Source organism: Nothobranchius furzeri, chromosome 16 (assembly GCF_043380555.1).
Source record: "Nothobranchius furzeri strain GRZ-AD chromosome 16, NfurGRZ-RIMD1, whole genome shotgun sequence".
In the NCBI taxonomy this organism is placed as follows: domain Eukaryota; kingdom Metazoa; phylum Chordata; class Actinopteri; order Cyprinodontiformes; family Nothobranchiidae; genus Nothobranchius; species Nothobranchius furzeri.
Window position 1 is genome coordinate 29078884 of NC_091756.1, and position 18432 is coordinate 29097315.

The 18432-nt window shown below is 43.3% G+C and overlaps 3 protein-coding genes across 5 annotated transcripts; 2 read left to right on the forward strand and 1 right to left on the reverse strand.

Moving 5' to 3' along the window:
* Positions 1-3399: 3399 nt before the first annotated feature.
* faap100 (FA core complex associated protein 100) lies at positions 3400-8145 on the reverse strand. 3 transcript variants are annotated; one of them, XM_054749067.2, is made up of 8 exons: positions 7813-8145; positions 7612-7723; positions 7281-7525; positions 5770-5926; positions 4797-5682; positions 4604-4729; positions 3997-4083; positions 3400-3872 (listed from the first exon to the last, which is right to left on the reverse strand). In XM_054749067.2, exons 1-8 carry the CDS (start codon positions 7970-7972, stop codon positions 3756-3758), a joined length of 1890 nt encoding a protein of 629 aa, XP_054605042.1. In that variant the 5' UTR covers positions 7973-8145; the 3' UTR covers positions 3400-3755. The 3 variants fall into 3 exon arrangements, with proteins under 3 accessions (XP_054605042.1, XP_054605043.1, XP_054605041.1); XM_054749068.2 differs by having other exon boundaries at positions 5535-5682; positions 6654-7525; XM_054749066.2 differs by having other exon boundaries at positions 6654-7525.
* A 288-nt stretch (positions 8146-8433) lies between these two features.
* Positions 8434-11828, forward strand: birc5a (baculoviral IAP repeat containing 5a). The gene is made up of 4 exons (XM_015963591.3): positions 8434-8575; positions 8843-8952; positions 9567-9684; positions 11584-11828. Exons 1-4 carry the CDS (start codon positions 8468-8470, stop codon positions 11674-11676), a joined length of 429 nt encoding a protein of 142 aa, XP_015819077.1. The 5' UTR covers positions 8434-8467; the 3' UTR covers positions 11677-11828.
* An 87-nt stretch (positions 11829-11915) lies between these two features.
* Positions 11916-18163, forward strand: tmem235b (transmembrane protein 235b). The gene is made up of 4 exons (XM_015963590.3): positions 11916-12585; positions 12666-12746; positions 12846-12983; positions 16397-18163. Exons 1-4 carry the CDS (start codon positions 12408-12410, stop codon positions 16624-16626), a joined length of 627 nt encoding a protein of 208 aa, XP_015819076.1. The 5' UTR covers positions 11916-12407; the 3' UTR covers positions 16627-18163.
* The last annotated feature ends 269 nt before the right edge of the window (positions 18164-18432 follow it).

Consider the following 18432-nt stretch of genomic DNA (forward strand, 5'->3'; position numbering starts at 1 on the left):
TAAACACACAATTTACACTCAGCTGCCTTTTCATTAGGTACACTTGTTCAATTGCTATTAAACACAAGTATCTAACCATCCAATCACATGACAGGGGCTCAATGCCTTCAGATATCTAGGTGATCTGCTGGAGTTCAAGCTGATCATCAGAATGAAGACAAAAGAGGCTGGAAGTGACTGAGTGTGGCATGGTTGTTGGTACCAGACAAGCTGGTCTGAGAATTCCAGAATAGTCCTGTTGGTCAGGCTGGTTCTGAGTGATGAAACATCTACAGCAACTCAATAACCACTGGTTCCTACCAAGGTCTACAGAACAGCATCTCTGAACCACAACATGTAGAAGCTAGAAGCGGATGGACTCCAGCGGCAGAAGATCACACCTCTGGTCTCTCCTGTCAGCTAAGAACAGGTAACTCAGGCTGCGATTCCCACAGGATCACCAGAACTGGACCAGAAGAGACTGGAAAACATTCCTGGTCTGATGAGTCTGGGTGTCAGCTGCAACATTCAAATGGTGGGGTCAGAATCTGGTGTCACGAACATAAAAACAGGGATCCATGCTTCAGCATGGTGGGGGTGGTGTAATGGTGGAGGAAATGTTCTTGACCCACTTTGGACCCCTTAGTGCCACCTGTGCCTGGTTTAAACCACACAGCCTACATGAGTATTGTTGACCATGTCCATCCCTTTATGACCACATGAACCCATCTTACGATGGTTACTTCCAGCAGGATATGTCACAAAGCTCAGATCATCTCTAATTGGTTTCTAACACATGACCATTCGTTCACTGGACTCCAATGACCTCCACAGTCACCAGTGTTCCATGGCCAAGTGTGTGTTATTCCCTCATTGTCCCAATTACAATGAGCAGATAAAAGGTCCAGAGTTCATTTCAAGTGTGCTATTTGCATTTGGAATCTTTTGCTGTCAACTGTCAAGATGAGATCCAAAGAGCTGTCACTATCAGTGAAGCAAGCCATCATTAGGCTGAAAAAAACAAAAGAAACCTATCAGAGAGATAACAAAAACATTAGGCGTGGCCTAAACAACAGTTTGGAGCATTCTCTAAAAGAAGGAACGCACCGGTGAGCTCAGCAACACCAAAAGACCCGGAAGACCACGGAAAACAACTGTGGTGGACGACAGAAGAATCCTTTCCCTGGTGAAGAAAACACCCTTCACAACAGTTGGCCAGATCAAGAACACTCTCCAGGAGGCAGGTGTATCTGTGTCAGAGTCAACAATCAAGAGAAGACTCCACCAGTGTGAATACAGAGGGTTCACCACAAGATGTAAACCATTGGTGAGTCCCAATAACAGGAAGGCCAGATTAGAGTTTGCCAAACAACATCTAAAAAGCCTTCGGAGTTCTGGAACAACATCCTATGGACAGATGAGACCAAGATCAACTTGTACCAGAGTGATGGGAAGAGAAGAGTATGGAGACGGAAAGGAACTGCTCATGATCCTAAGTATACCACCTCATCAGTGAAGCATGGTGCTGGAAGTGTCATGGCGTGGGCATGCATGGTTGCCAGTGGAACTGGTTCTCTTGTATTTATTGATGATGTGACTGCTGACAAAAGCAGCACGATGAATTCTGAAGTGTTTCAGGCAATATTATCTGCTCATATTCAGCCAAATGCCTCAGAACTCATTGGGTGGCGCTTCACAGTGCAGATAGACAATGACCCAAAACATACGGCAAAAGCAACCAAAGACTTTTTGAAGGGAAAGAAGTGGACTGTTTTGCAATGGCCAAGTCAGTCACCTGACCTGAATCCAACTGAGTGTGCATTTCACTTGCTGAAGACAAAACTGAAGGGAAAATGTCCCAGGAACAAGCAGGAACTGAAGACTGTTGCAGTAGAGGCCTGGCAGAGCATCACCAGGGATGAAACCCAACGTGATGTCTGTGTGTTCCAGACTTCAGGCTGTAATTGACTGCAAAGGATTTGCACCAAGTATTGAAATGTATAAGTTTGATTTATGGTGCTTATTCTGTCCCATTACTTTTGGTCCCTTAACAAGTGGGAGGCACATACCGGTATGCTAACTGTTGTAATTCCTACACCGTTCACCTGATTTGGATGTAAATACCTCAAATAAAAGCTGACCGTCTGCAGTTAAAGCACATCTTGTTCGTTTCATTTGATATCCATTGTGGTGGTGTATAGAGCCAAAAATGTTAGCATTGTGTCGCTGCCCCAATATTTATGGATCTGACTGTAACTAGTTTTGCATTTTTTGGTTCTTTGTTTTTAACACAGGAAAAGGTCGTTTTACCTTTCTTGCTAACTTCATGCGGTCTTCTTCAGAGCTAGCCACTAATGGTGGCGTCACTTCCTTCTCCGTTTGTCCGCGAGCAGCAGAAGACCGCTAGCCTGGCAAGCCAGACTAAATAAATGTATTATTTAGTCTGGCCACGCTCCATTGACGGCTCTCGGTTGCGGGGCGGGTTCTACCGTTGTCTTTCAAATGATCTCCGCATTCCACTGGACAATGAATGTAACATACTCTTGTTTCACTCTGTTGCATCATCCCACCCACCAGGCATATAGAGTGCCCTGATTGGCCCACAAAGCGGAAAGCTCTGTGATTTGTTCACTAAGCAGATAGAGCACTATGACTGGCCCACCATCATGGACCAATCACAGCTCTTTATGTGTTTGAAACCCCTCTAGAGAGCTGTGATTGGCTAGCCAAAGTCCTGGTAGGAGCTGCTGAGGTTCCAATGGAGCATGCCTAGACCAAACTTTGCAAAGCAAGAATTTGGTCTAGTTCACTAGGCTAGAAGACCGCAGGAGTGGTCAAAACTGTCAGCAAAAAAAGTGCATGAATCAGGGATTCTCGGCTGAACCTGTTTAGAGGATGGAGACGACGTTGCTGTCTGCGAGTCACAGGAGATCATGAAACCCAAGAATTTGAAGGTGAAACAATTTCAGAATAACTGACAGCCATGAGATTAAAACTGGCAGGTTTTTAAAACGGACCAGGCCCACACTGGTCTGTTTGAGGAGGGAAACTGGGGAAATATGTGAAATAAATGATCAGGATCATCTGTTGGAGACATCTTTTGGACTGATTAAAACATCTTTTAACATGTTTATGGTGAGAAGATGCACCTTCACCATTTTGCCTTTGAAAACATTAAAAATGAACTTAACGTGTTGTGTTCTGAACCACTGGGTGGCAGTATGGTGCTTGTGTTTATAGAGGTGCAGGAGAAGGTTCCAGAAGAGTAGCTAACAAGTACTGAGAGAATGAAAAACCTGCTATTTCTACTGACTGCAAAACAAAACAATTTTGTTGGGTGTTACATGACTGAGTTTAAATATTTTAAAACAACAGCGATCAGGACAGTGACAAACACTATATATGAAATAAAATCTGTTTATGAAGCAAGCATCTGTTTTTATTAGTTATATCCATATGCTGGATTACAGAGTCAGTTTCATCTGAACACAGTTATGTGGCTAAACTTTAGTGTAGAATAACACAGGGAATAAAAAGTCTCCTAATAACAAACATAAACAAGACAGAATCTACAAAAACAAGGCAATCTTGACACTTGTTGCCTCTTAAAATAATCAAATGACTGCTTTTTACACATTGGTAAAGGAGCTGGATTAAAACTGTAGCTGATATTTACACGTTTTACATAACAGTGGATTTACAGTGTGGGTGATTAGGAACTCGTTATTATGCAGATGCTGAGTCGGGGCTCCGGGCTGGGGGCAGCTGTGTGGGTGTTAGATGATGAGGAGCGGATTTTCTCTGAGTTCTTGGTAAACTCTGAGAAGGAACGGGTTTGTTTGCCCAGAGGACAGACCCACACTCAGGGCCTCGGAGATCTGAGTGTGTAAGACCTGGTGAAAGAGGGAAAGAGGCAGAAATAAGAGCATTCAGCTTCAGCATGGTTACAGTCACACCGCTCTGTAAGCGGAGTGAATTAAAGATGATCACAGTGAGGCCTAGAGAGCCGCGTCTCACCTCGGCCCGCTGCAGCGCTCGTCTCAAACCTGAAGTCTGGACTTGTGTGGAGGGTGCAGCTTCATCAGGAGTCTTCTTCAACAGAGTCTACACACAGAAACTCTTTCTCAGACATATTAAAGCAGAAAACATGATGTAAACTAGAAGATCGACCATTTACCCATTAAGATGACTTGCGTCTAAACGCGTTTAAAGCAGCACTCTAAACAGGAATTAGGTATGATTTTTTTTGAAACCCGTAAAAGTGAAAGTCTTACCATGCACTGTGATATAGTGTAAGCTATATGTAATTCTTTTGTTTGCTATTCCATGCACCTTTTTCATAGTTTAAATCATTTCCTTGAGCCAGCAGGAGCTAAAATGACCCTTTACAGGGTTAATGGAATATCACTCAGACCCCTGTGGCCAGAATATCACACTTGCAACTTCAGAGTGCCGGTTAGCCTTAGTAAAGTGGAGCTGACATACCTGCACTGCAGTCTGCTTCCAGCACAATTCCTGCATGTTTTAGATCATGAACACGGCTGATTTGTTTGATTTAGTGACGAGCCGCTCCTGAAGACACTAATCTAGTCTACCTTTAAGTTTAAGAGTGTCGTTTTTGTACCTGCATCCTGTGCAGCACGGCGTGATGCAGGCCACACACAGCTGTGATGGACGAGCTTTCTATCTGGATCTCCACGATGACCTGGCAGCTTTCGCCTCTCCCAGTGTTCGCTTCCTCCGCACTCACCTGAAGACCAGAGTATAAATGTCATAAAGGCAGGATGAAAAGAGCAGGTTGCTGTTAGTCTTTTCACCTCTTTTGCTGTGATTTTAACCGTGGAGACACTCGGTGCACGAGCGTGGAGGACCAAACTGTTTGAGTCCATCCCTTCTCCTTGGTGTCCCGATTTCACACCTTCATGATCTCCAAACAGCAGCCAGCCAAGCAGAGAGGAGCAGATGTTTGGAGAAGCCGACTCTGGCTGCTGGATGGAGTTCTTTAACATCAACGTGTTCCTCAGAAACTCCGATGACACGCGTACGCATACAGAATATTCCTCTGGGTTTGAAGCTCCACCTCCCCTACTGCACCTGAGCTGATGTGAGCTTAGAAAAGCCTGGAGGGCGTCCATGGTGCTGGACTGAAGTGTGACTGTCTCTTTAGGACGGACCACTTGCAAAGCATGCAGCCAGTCCACTGTTAACGTGTTTAATGGCAAACTGAAGCAACTGTCCTGTAAGTCTGGGAAGCTAGCCAAGTCCACCTCTGCTAGGAAACTAGAGAGTGAAAAGATGAGAGAGCAGTTTAGCGTCAGAGGGAAAGAAGTGTCGCCTGCAGCTGCTACGGGCAGCGAGACTTCTAACGTCTCCCCGGGACAGAGACTATGGAACGGGAATGAGAAGTTAACAGAGGAGGTTTCCTCCCCTGGACCGGACAGAGGATGGACGGAGATGCTCAGAGTCCAGCCTCGCTCCAGGACATACCCACTTGAGTTCTCCAGGACACACGTCAGATTTAAACAGTCTTTCTGGAGAGATCTGCTCCAACTCACTGTGGAGTGGCATCTGATCGACTTCTCTTCAGTTGGTGGCTCTCTAGTCTTCCCACGAGCTGTCAGCAGGAAGCTGATGTTTACAACCTGATTCAGCTGCCTCAGACTTAGATTTTTGGACTTGATGACTGTTTTCAGCACTGAAGCTCTAAAAGAAGAAGAAAGGTGAATCCACATAAACAAATGCTGTTATTCTAGTTGTTCTTTCACAAAGAAATGCTGTTTGCCGGTTTACCTTTCACAAACATCTCCAATGGCCGACAGCAGGTCCCTGACGCTCCGACTAACCTGCGAGGAGAGAGGTTTGGACGGTCCTACTTCCTGTCCCCTCAAAGGCAGCCTGATGCTCTGGAGCTGCCCTCTGGCCGACAGTCCAAGCAGCTGAACTTCACCTGATGAGCAGGAAGGAAGATTAGGAAAAATAGATCCAACATTCAGCAGACTGGTCACATTGCTTGAGCTGCACCTTAAAAAGAGAAAACTAAGTTATGGAGTCATTAAGACTGGAGTTGTTTTAAGGCTTCATGGTGGATGAGTTAGTAGCACTGTTGTCTCCCATCAAGAAGGTTGCAGGTTCAAATCCCAGCTGCAGCCTTTCTGGGTGGAGTAAGCATGTTCTCCTCCCACAGGCCAAAAGCAGGCCTGTCGAGCTAACCCGATGTCTGCTGGAGTGAGACACCAACTCCCTGTTACCCTACTGAGGATCAGGTGGATTAGACAATGAGAGCGTGAGATTCGCTCTGACCAGACTGACAAGCTAACGGCTAGTCACAGTTGGATCAGATATAAACCAAGAATTACATTAAATATGTGAAGGAGAAAAGCTCCAGTTGCAACAGAGGAATTTAATTCTTCAAACGTTTTAAATTTGACCCATCCTGCACTAGCAGTTAGCTCTTCAGTCCAATCAGATTTCTCCAAACTGAGGACGATCCAATACGATAATTACAAAGCAAAAGATTTTCATTGTTAATGACATTTCCACACAAGTCTGTGTGAATCAGTCACTGTCATCCCTATAGCGTATACATTAGGCGTGTTTAACTTATTTTAAACCATAGTGATAACTGAATGAACAGCAGTGGCTCTTACTGGCGTGTGATCCATCAGTCCTCTCACCTGCAGCGCAGCGTGTTGGCTCGTTTAAAGCGATGACCCTGCACACATTTAAACTGGTGGGGTTTTGGCGTGCCCCCTCTTCACTCCTTTCATTGTCCTCTCTTCCAGCTGATCGCTCTGACAGATCCAGCATCAGGAGGTCTGATCCAGTGCTGTAGTAGAGGCAGCTCTGATCCACACAGCCACACTCCACAGGTCCAGACACACACACCTCAGTAAAACCAGCGACGCTGCCTCCTCTTTCTGGATCGGCTTTGTCCGTCCTGATCAGCACCACTCTGCCTTGTTCACCCACAACCACCAAGCACCGTGCATGTCTTGGATCTGTTTCCATGACAACTGATGCCCCAACTAACACGACCGGCTGCTCAAGGCTATGGAGAACCCGAAGTTGTGATCCTGGGAGACGCAAGGGAAGGAAGCACAAGCGTCCATCTGGCAGGCCGCAAAGAATAACCGGTGATTTGGCGAGAGCAGCCTCAACCCCAAACAAAAGTTTAAAGAGAACTGGCTCGAGACAAACGCGAGAAGAACGTGTGTCTGTTCCACCGAGGGAGGACGAAGAGGGTGTACCGTCATCATAATGGATGCAATTCAGCACAGACTTTGTTGTTTGTCCTGCATCACCTTGTATGACAGGTGAGACCAGCGGCAGGCAGAATGAACCAATCACCTCATAAGAGGATGGAAGGGTTTGTTCTGGTCTTTTATACAAGGTCAACAGCCAGGATGCTCCACTCTGGGAAAGGGTCAGGAGCACAGAGCCAACGAGGAGCAGGGACGACACTCCATCTGCACCAGCAACAAGGAACTCAGAGGAGATGTCGATCTCATCTGGGCTGGAGGATGCTGCAACTGAGGAGCTCTGATGCCTGAACAGATGAGATGTGTTCGGATAAACATTTAGTCTGGCTAACAGAAACCTGTGTAGCTATTGTGAATACACAGTACAGTTTACCGGTGTGACAATAACTGTAAGTTGAAACCATAGACCCCCCTCCTGCATGCCACAAACAGCTGAGCATCACAGCTCTCAACCAAATCAGTCACAGAGCCAGGAAACTGGAGGACTGCCTGCAACACAAAACCTGAGGATAAATAACACAAACATGGAGGCATCATCAACACCCGATCGTGACTAAACATGATCTAAAACTACTTGCCTTGAGTTTTTTCTCATCAGTACTGTAAACGTACACCTCGTTGCTTCCAGTGCTGATGAACATATTCGTCCCGAAACCACACTTAACCTTCGGTGAACCTGATTTTCCCAAGAATCCAAATTCTGCCCAAGTCTCCACAGAACTCCGTCCTTCCATCTCTCTGAACTAAAGACACAAACAAGCAGCTACAGGGTGGATATCCGACCCTAACTACAAAACTACCAGGTCAACTAAACTAGATCGAGGCGTAAAGACGTGAAAGCACCGCGCGTTAAGTTTTGACCATTGAAAGTCCTGAACTACATTACCCAAAAAAATTAACCGGAAATAGAAAGTCACTACAGCGGATGAAGATTCAACACACATTTCCATGGTCTTATCTTCGTCCACGAGTTGTAGGAAAACAGGAATCCACTTTTGTTCTGTTTAAATCAGATACATAACATTTATCATAGCAAGTGCAAATTTAATATTTATTTAGGAAAGCCCTTCTAACTACCAACGAAGAAGAAGACGTCAGCGACCCTCGTGGTCTGTATCAACCAATCAAACCAGCCGACGTGAATATCCGCCTTATTTTAAAAATATCCAGTTCGGTAGTTTTAGGAGATCAGCAGAGAATAAAGCGTTTGTCTTTTGGTACTTATCGGCATGGACCCGTTCAACGAAGAAGGAATTAAGATGTATTTCTTCGAGAACAGACTGAAAACCTTCGACGGGTGGCCTTTTGACAAAGACTGCGCGTGCACCCCAGAGAACGTGAGTGAACGTTCGAAACCTCTAGCTAGCATTAGCAGCCGCTACCTCTTTACGCTGACAACACAGTCAGGTAGAAATAAAAAGAGTCAATAAAAAAATAAGTGACTTCCGCTGTTGCCCTTTTAGAGCTCGGACATATTAGAAGGGAAAATAAAGGCCAGTTGCTTTTTCCTTTAGCGACCAGGACAACTGAATACGCACTTCAGGTTTTCACTACTTTAGCACGCCTTGCTTCATTGTTGTCTGTCTTCTGGTTCCATGCTGTAGATGGCCAGGGCTGGTTTTGTCCACACGCCATCAGACAACAGTCCAGACGTTGCAACGTGTTTCTTCTGCCTGAAAGAGCTGGAGGGCTGGGAGCCGGAGGATGACCCAGAGTAAGGTCAACAGTTTTTGGGTCAGAAATGCAAATGAAACTTGAGGTCTGGTTTGACATCTTCAAAGAGAGAAGTTTGTCCAGAAGCAAAGGTGGTCTAAATTAGAATGATTTTTTTAAGCAAGCAGTTAATATTAATAAATTAATTAGCTTTTAAAATAAAAGGAATTGTGCATACATTTTTTTTTTCATTTTGTAGACATATTTCTCCAAACAATCTTTAAGATGTTATCAGTTTAAATTTTTCATTTCAAAGGTCAGGCATAATTGTTTTTGAGGGATTTTATTTCATTAATGCATTTTAAAGCTTTTATACGGTATGTGCTGTTTATCCCATCAAGTAAACAAGAGTGTTTGTTTTTTTCTTACAACAGATTTTGAGGCTATATTTTACAGTTGGGTGCATTTGCCATCACTTAAAGAAACTGTTGTGTAACTTGATTTTATATGATTTGCTCTCATAACACACAGGATTGTTTTTGTTGTTGTTGTTTGTGTGTGTGTGGGGGGGGGGGGGGGATGAGTACTGCAGAATTGTTTTTAGATTTACTTTTTGCTTTAGCTAGACAAAGAATTGTAAGTTTGTGAATGATTTAATGCTTTTCCTGTGTCCAGGAAGGAGCACAAGTCTCATTCACCATCCTGCCACTTCATTGCTCTGAAGAAAAGAGTAGAGGAGCTGACTACGGAGGAGTTTCTAAAACTACAGAAGGAGAAAGAGAAGTTCCTTGTTGTATGTTATTTATGTGAACCCTGTATTTTAATTAGTAACAGTGGAACAGTCACCGACGATACTATCGTCCGGTGTTAGTTATTGTTTAACATTTGGTGTTGTCTGATAATTAAAACAGCCAATATTAACAATCATAATTCAGTTCCATCTACTTACTGTTTGTTTCAGGGGAAGAAGGTGGCCATGCAGTAGTTCGCTGGTCATGTGACAGTAATAGGAAACATCTCAGAAGTGTTAGTGTGCATGTAAATACTTACCGTAAATCCTCCAATACAGGCCGGTATTCAATTAAAGGCCGGGTCTCCAATTGTGGCCGGTGTCAAAGTCGGTTGAGGTAAATAATGGCCGGTCTCTTATTGTGGCCGGGTGGAATGTAGTAACAAGCAAGTTTAAGCGTCCCAGCGGCAGGGTTATAGTCCCCAAATCAACCAGCAGGAGGCAGTAGAGGTTCAAGCAGACCTTTATTAGGCTTTTTCTTCAACGCTTTGTAACGCTACAGACACGATCCTCTATCACGCTCCTACCACACAGAGTCACGGTGTCAGTTAACCATGCTAATTCAACCCACTCCACAGAACACACATCAACTTCCCTGTGGCTTACATAACACTCACACAACACGCAAATCAGCACATAGGAACTAGCAGAACGATAGGAAACACATATAACACAATACCCAGAATGCACCTGGCTTACAACCCCAGCCAGGTCATTACACTATCAAGTTCAAAGAGAACGTGCTGATTATGCTGCAGAACACTCTGGAGAGCAGCAGTAGGGGGTGTATGAACTAGTCAACTTCACTATAGTGACTTTTTATGCCTGTCGTCGACTAGTCGCTGTCACGTGATAATGACCGGCAAGATGCAGCCCTCGGAAAAGACAGCAGTCTGCTGTCAGCAGGTGACAAGCTCCTGCGCTCGGGGGTGGGGGGTGGGGGCAACGCGCTGTGCCAGACCGTAGGTACTGACACGCGATCGTTCATGTTGGTTCATTTCCTTTAATGTTTTCTGTCTTTTATTTGCGCCTGATGCGTTTGCTGCATGCTGTGGAGCGGGGCGCTGCGCGCATCACCTTGTCCTCCGACGCACTGATCACTGATACGGCCGACAAACAGCGAGCACTCCGCTGTTTTTGCGGTCGGTAGATCTTTTAGAACTGCAGTTCAAAGGTAACTCATGAGGTGAATATATATGAACCCAGGTAGCAGTTTTTCTTAAGAATTGAGAGGAGATGCAGGAAGATAATAAACAGACAGGACAGAAAAATAGTCAAATAAAAACAAGTTAGTTTTTGTACCTGCTGTTGCAACAAACAGCCACCATTGAAGGTAATCAGAAGTGAGGAACAGAAAATGAAATAATTATTTTAATGTTTAGAGCAGCAGGAACTCCGAGAGGCTGCAGGCGCATCAATGAGTTTGCGGCCGCTGCGCAGGGGGAGGGGGGGAGAGGGCTAAAGCAGGGGGAGGGGGGAGAGGGCTAAAGCAGGGGGAGGGGGGAGATGGCTGAAGCAGAAACTACCGTTGTTAAAAGAAATGTGTTTAACTTTGAAAATGTGGGCGCAATTTTAATTGTCAAAAACTCCAAGGAACATTAGTTCATTTTGCTCAAATGGAAATAGAGGCCTGCCTCTAATACTGGCCCTCCTTCCAATAAAGGCCTGGAGCTTGATGAGCTTGAGTCAAATAGAGGCCCGGGCCTGTATTAGAGGATTTACGGTATGTATGTATTGAAATTATATACATTATATATAGTCATATCATTAAATATTGGTAATAATCCACATTAGCAATATGAATATTTAACGATTTTGGCCCAAATTTTTCATATTGCCTTCTTAATTTTGACTCTGCATCATCGTGGTAGGTACTGACCCTTTCTGACTTGTTTATCACAGACTAAAACTGGGAAGGAGGCCATTGCCCTGTTTGAGAGGGCAGCCAAGCAGAAAAGAGAAGAAATCCTCAGGATGGCGATGGGAGAGGAGTAATGGGAGAACAGATTCAGAGGGATGGCTAAGGAGGAGTACGAGTGCCTGAGTGTATTCTGTTTGTTTATTCTATGTGTTCCTTTCTGCTTGTTTGTGTGAATGTTTACTGTTTTGTAGTTTATTAATGTTTATTAAAACAATTATAAAAACAACCAGTTTTTGTGGCTGGATTGTGTAAAGAGGTGTAGGGATAAAATTCCTCACAACACACACACACACACATGGTTGTAGTTGTCACCAGTGATGTCAGAACCAATGATGACCTGGTTGGTTAGGACAGCTTTCCCCACACCAATCAAATAAATGCTAGTTAGAAAGCATGCCTTCTTTCTCAGGGGCAGCCTTAATGAAACGAACATAACATGTCTGACAAAACCAGATACAGATTTCTGAAGGAGTGACCCTTGATCATGGTAGTTTAGCCATGCATCGTTGGGTTTTCATGATGTTTGGACACATGATAAAGGCATTACTGTTGATTATTATTAAAGTTTGCTCTACAAAAACCTGCAGTAAATCTATGGGATTATGAAATGACAGCGGTGCGGGCTCGTGCGTAAACGCAGCTCCCTCCCAGAGTCAGACGCGCTGTGGTTTTGACTTTAATCAGACTCGAGACTCGTTGGGCACATCCTGTCCACGGCGGGGTTTAGTTTCTACCGTGGACATCCTTTTGTGTTGGATCGACCGGATCAGCGTGGTTACGCGAGCTAGACCTCCAGCAGCGCAGGATGAAGGTAACCTTTGGCGCTCTGGTCACCGCAGCGGGTGTCTGCGGTCTTCTGAGCTTCGCCTTTTTGGCGACTTCCCTCGGAACCGATTATTGGTACATCATAGAGATAAACCATGCGAACATGAGCGACTTTAAGAACATGAGTTCCCACTCGGGACTGTGGAGCATCAACGAAGGTGAGCACCAAGTCCCGCGACCACCTTAAATGCATTTCCTAAATGTGAACACGTTTTCCCGTCCTGTTCCATCCATCCAGGCGGAAAGATGCACGCATACTCCATTGACCCCTTCACCGTTAACTACTCCAGACTCTCTGACTCTGAGCGGCGAATGCTGAGTGAGTCTCTCATTTTTTAGCTTTGCTGAAAACGTCTGCTCAGCCTCATGCTGTCAGTACCAGCCATGATGCTCCCTAGCCCTTGTGTTCATCCTGCAGACATGCACGGTGCCGTAGTGGTGATGCTTCCACTCAGCCTGGTCCTGCTCCTGTTCGGGGGAATCTGTGGACTGGTCAGCTCCCTGGCCAGAAGCCCTGTCCTCCTCACCTCCACAGCCTCCTACTTCTTCATCAGTAGTAAGTTAGATCTCAGTGGGGTGTCCAATGTCAAAAATGTACTCATGTCTTTTTCAGATTTAAATAGTTAACATATGAACATTGGCTTCTTGCACTAGAATATTTTCATTATGGGCCCTTTTTATTATTTAAAAACTTTAGATATTGAATTTAAATTAAAACTATCTTTTATTTCTGTTTTTTCTAGGAAACATGTCAATATTTTATGGAACTTTGTTTTACATCCCACCAAATACAAATTCGAGTATGAAGAGGTTAAATCTATTTAAAATCAAGTCTAAATATACAAAAGTAACTTCAACTTCTTTATTTTTTATTTTATTCTACAGTTTATTGATAATTCAGCCTTTATTTTATATCAAATATTTGAATTTTAACAATTTTTAAAATTCCTCAAATGTCACCTTTATGTCCGTTATAATGATCAATTTACTGCACATGCAGCTTAACTGACTGTGGCTTTCAAATGTTTATTATTGCTATGTTTACTCTTATATGCATGACATCTATTGGCACCCACAGCAGTTTCTGTACCTGCCAGTTTTCTTCCATTCCCTAGACACAGTAGAGGGCAAAGGTCACGTTTGAGCCTGGACAGCTACATCTAAACAAAAGCACCAGGCTGACGTGTTGCTTCTATTGCCAATAACCTTTTCAGTTTGGACTAAACCCACACAAGCCCTCCTTCAGTCTGGTCAAAGCAGACGCAGGAACGTCTCAGTAATGCTGCAGGAGAGACTGTAGCTCAATACATCATCGCAGGTACGAACAAAATGCAGCAGCTCTGCTTTGCAGCGTCATTTGCCTCAAGGTAAAGTTTGAGCTGTTTAAATGAAAGGAGACGTAATTTACCAACACAAAGGGTAATGTGGTAGACACCAAACCTCAATTTCCTGCAAATGATCTCATTTCTGGTTGATGATGGATTTGGATTACCGTTAATTACATTTATTGTGTTTATTTGGCTATTTGTGGTAATTAGGTTACAGCCATGAAACGGAGCTAAGCCTCCTGACTCGCAGAAAGAGGAGCTTGTGACAAACGTTTATCAAAAATAAAAAGCACTCTGTGTGTAGTTTCCTTTAATAAGCAGCACATGATGATCTAAAGGCTTGAATTAGACTACCACTGAACTCCTCACCTCTCCGATTTTACATTTATCCTGACCGTTGCTCTTTATTAAGTTAAACTCGTAGAGCAAGTGACAATTGAACATATAAAGTATATTTTGTCACCAAGATAAAACTTTGAAAAAGAACAAAAGGAGAAGAAAAAACACACTTTTGCAACTGCATGTGTCTTTTATTAATAGTTGAGCCTAAAATTATGAAAACCTGTGACAACTGAAAAGCAAAGACACCTAAAGGTCAGCATGCAGGACTTCTCAGGCAGCATGCCAAGCCATCCTATAAAGCAGAGAGTAAAATAGAAAAGATAATAAGATTACAGGTGAACACACAAAGGCAGTAAGCCATTATTGTAACCTTCAACCATTAAAAACAACAAATAAAAAGACAACTTGGGTTTCCTCAGGGACACAGACATGCTCATGTTGATCCGGTATTACACACATACTGAATATTGCATTGGTGTTGTTGTGTACCAGGATAATGCCAGTACTAGTTAAACTGAGGAGTTATACACCATTACTGCAGAGGGGATGAATGACCTACGGTAGCGTTCTGTTTTACGTCTGGGATGTCTCAGTCTGCCTCTGAAGGAGCTGTCCATGGTCTCCACAGTGGAATGCAGTGGGTGGGAGGGGTTTTCCAAGATGAAGGTCATCTTCCCCAGAATCCTCCTTTCACACGTCTCCTTAACTGAATCATAGGCAGCCCAGGGCCGTGTACATACACAGTCTGGCCACGACCCATAGACAGGATTTAGTCATGGGGTGGAAACTTTCAATCAGTCTGCACGCAGTCGGACCAGGCTCACAGATGTTTTTCTTTTTTAGCTTAACTGGTTTCCTGAGTGATGCTTGAGGGACCACTGTTAATTATAATACACAGGGTTTAGGAAGCAAATAGAAGTCATTATTATGAGACAATAAATAGCTATTTTTCAGAGAATTTTATTGACAAGATGACAAAATGGATGCTTAAACGGATTTGGACCGCTTTAAAATATTGTTTGTAAATAATATATATTATTATTATTAATCATATTAATAATAATATTAAAAGATCAGAAAAATGAACAGCAGTACACAAGTCTTTGATTGACCTTAGTTTGGAGAAATAAAGATAAGTTTGGGGCTGAATGGTGGCAAAATTAGTCGCACTGTTGCCCGAAGGTCTCTGGTTCAAATCCTGGCTGTTGTCTTTCTGCGTAGAGTTAGCATGTTCTCCTCATGCACATGTGAGTTTCATCTGGTACTCTGGTTTCCTCCAGACCAAAAACATGCACGTTAGGTTGATCAGAAACTCTAACATTGTCTCTAATTGTGAGTGTGTGACTGGTAGTTTGTCCCTGTGATGGACTGGAGACCTATCCAGAGTGTCTCCTGCCTCTGCTGTTGGACTCTTGAATGACAATCCTAGGGCTGCCCACTCCAGTCGCTTGGTTTCAGTCACATGACCCTGTGATGTGTTTGTACCAGAACTGATCTGTACTTAAACTGTCTATAATTATTGCCACTTTATATTATGATTTTATCATGAGATATTCTTACTTCCTATATTTGCTTATCTTTCTTTTTGCACCAAGTACCACAGCAATTTCCTAATGTTGTGATTTCTCGCACATATGGCAATAAAACCCTTCTGATTCTGATTCTGACTCAACCAATGCCAGAGGAAGCAGCTCATTAAAAACAGCACAGCTTGCTGTTAGTCTGTGGTTCAGTCATGTCCCAGCTGTGCTTCTGTCTCTACCGTTTCTCTGCTCTCTGCAGTCAAGTGCATAAAAATGAGACATCAGACAGTTTCCTCATCATAACCTCACTTTGTGGCACCTAGGGGTCTAATTGTAATAAAGTCTTTATTAGACCCACCCTGGGTAGCTCCATTTGCATCCTCTAAAAGCAGGAACAAGCTGTCAAAATTAAAAGGGTTTCCAGTGGCAACGCTGTGAAAGTCTTGGTCTAGTCTCCGATGGTGAGAGATACGAATAAGCATCGTTGCACATCCGTCTCTCAGTATGAGGTTTGTGGAGGCATGCTTTTACAGATCACAGCTCTTGTGATCAGAAAGGTTTGACTTAGAGTAAAATGTCAGCTTGTGTTTGTGTAAAAAAATCTTTTGTAGATAGTTTCCTGAACAGCCTTAGTTAGGAGACAGAGTTGATGTCTTACAGGACTGATGAGCTAACCGATAGTCTGAATGTAGCTAAGAACAAAGTGTTTTCCAGCTGTCAGCTGATTTGGAGACAGAACTAACTTGCTGTATCTTTTGTTTTGCTTCCTTGCCCAGGTCTGCTGACCCTTTGTGGTGCAAGCCTCTACATCATATACTCGTACCAGGCCCTGGCTGAGACCGAGAGGCTGGTGGGACAGCAGAGTTTGGCCAACATTCACACCTCCTTCGGCTGGTCTCTGCATCTAGCCTGGCTCTCCTTCAGCCTGGAGATAACCATCGGAGCACTTCTCCTCACAGCGGCGCAAATGGCCAAGCTGCAGCACAGAGTTCCCAGCACTGCCTGACAGCATCAGACCACAGCGGGTCACTAGTGGTTTGTGAGACCTCAGTGGATTGAGTCCGGTCTTTTGTTTCTGACATAAAACGTGAGCACACAGCAGCTTGATGAATGTTGGAGAGCGGTGTTATAAAGGTGTTTTGTAAATGTAACATTTTTAATTATCATCAGAGTGCATCTGTTTGTAATAATGTGTTGTTCACCCCTCATCTTTGTTTTGCTTCCAAGCTGAGACTTTTAAGTGATCCTGGTCAGTATTTCTCCCAAAGTTCTGTATACGGATTTTGGGCTTTGGTTGCCCTTTCCTTTGTTTTCTGTCCATTACCCGATCATTCACTCTTACTTTTGAATAATTCAAACATACAAAGTTCATTAATCGAAGCAAGGAATCAGTGATCACATGACATTGTGAAGATTGTAACACATAACCCTGGCTTTCCGCCGGATGTGTAATGTATTGAAATCTGCTTGTCTTTTATTTTGAAAGTTGCTGAATGCTGTACACTGGTCCTGTGTTTGACTTGCTGTTTGACCCGATCTGACCTGCTGAGTTTGATGGCTCGACCGCTGAACTGTGGCTTAAATTTCAAAAGCAAAAGGCCAAGACGATGATTAGTTTAGGCAAGCATTTGCTCTAAAAGGGAAACATGAACACTGTAGAAATAATACAGGCACATCTAGAATTGCTTGAATAACTTGAAAATGTTCTCACTTTACTCAATTTAGAAAGTGAAACTCATGTTTTACACAAATACATTACATGTAGTCAAATATTTGACGTTTTTATTTTTGTAACGTTGTTGACGATTCTGGTTACAGATAATAAAACCCAAACTCTCAGACCATTAGAACATACATAAGATCAATGAGGACTACAAATGGGAAATAGCCGATGGCTAAATCTGGCACATTTACACTAAGTAACTGTACTGTACAGAGTATAGGGTACCGGGTCATGTGACAGAGGGTATTAGGTCCCTATATGACCGGTGCCAGAGCTTGGTCCGCATTGCCGGCAGGAAGTCAAGCTCATGACAGTTGGACTTCGCCAACGCTGCACTTTTTGTCACAGATTCTGTTCATAACGCCCCCTCTGGTGGTGCAGATGCAGTTTGAAACTGATGCACTTTCATCTCTGATGAACAAACCCGATCATTTACATTTTTTATCTGTAAAAGCACATTTTTTTGCAATACCACGAATAAACAAGTCTTTGTTTTAATTAGCTAGATAAATTTAGTCTGAGCTGTATTTGTTGTTTGTTGATGTGTAAAGAAGACAAAGTGGTGTGTTGTCATGTACCAAGCATAATGCATTTAGCATTTTTGTAATATAAAAATAGACGCCATAACATTTTGTCTCAAGCAGCAACTCAGTTTTTGTAAGTTTCATAGTTTGCTGTTTGTGCATTTTTACCGAACAAATCTTACAAAAATTGTATTCCTTTTGCTACCTTTGTGAGTTTATAATCAAGTGTTTTCTTTGTTTTAAATTCCAACATCTCCACAAGGTTAAAAACAAAATCATTAAAGAGACAATGTGTAGTTTTTACCATTAATCTCAATTAATATCAATCAAAATGTTGCTGAAAAAGAATTAAAGAGCAAGTCACCCCCTTCCAGAGTCTTATCCACTCCCACTTCATGTTTGAAAAATGCAAAAAATGCTGTTTCCTGGCGGACTGAAAGGGTGGAGCTGCTAACAAATACACACACACACACACACACACACACAGACAGGCTCACAACAACATTGTGACCTCATAATGTACCAGCTGACATCATAGTGTACTTCTCAGCTTAAAGCGATGGCA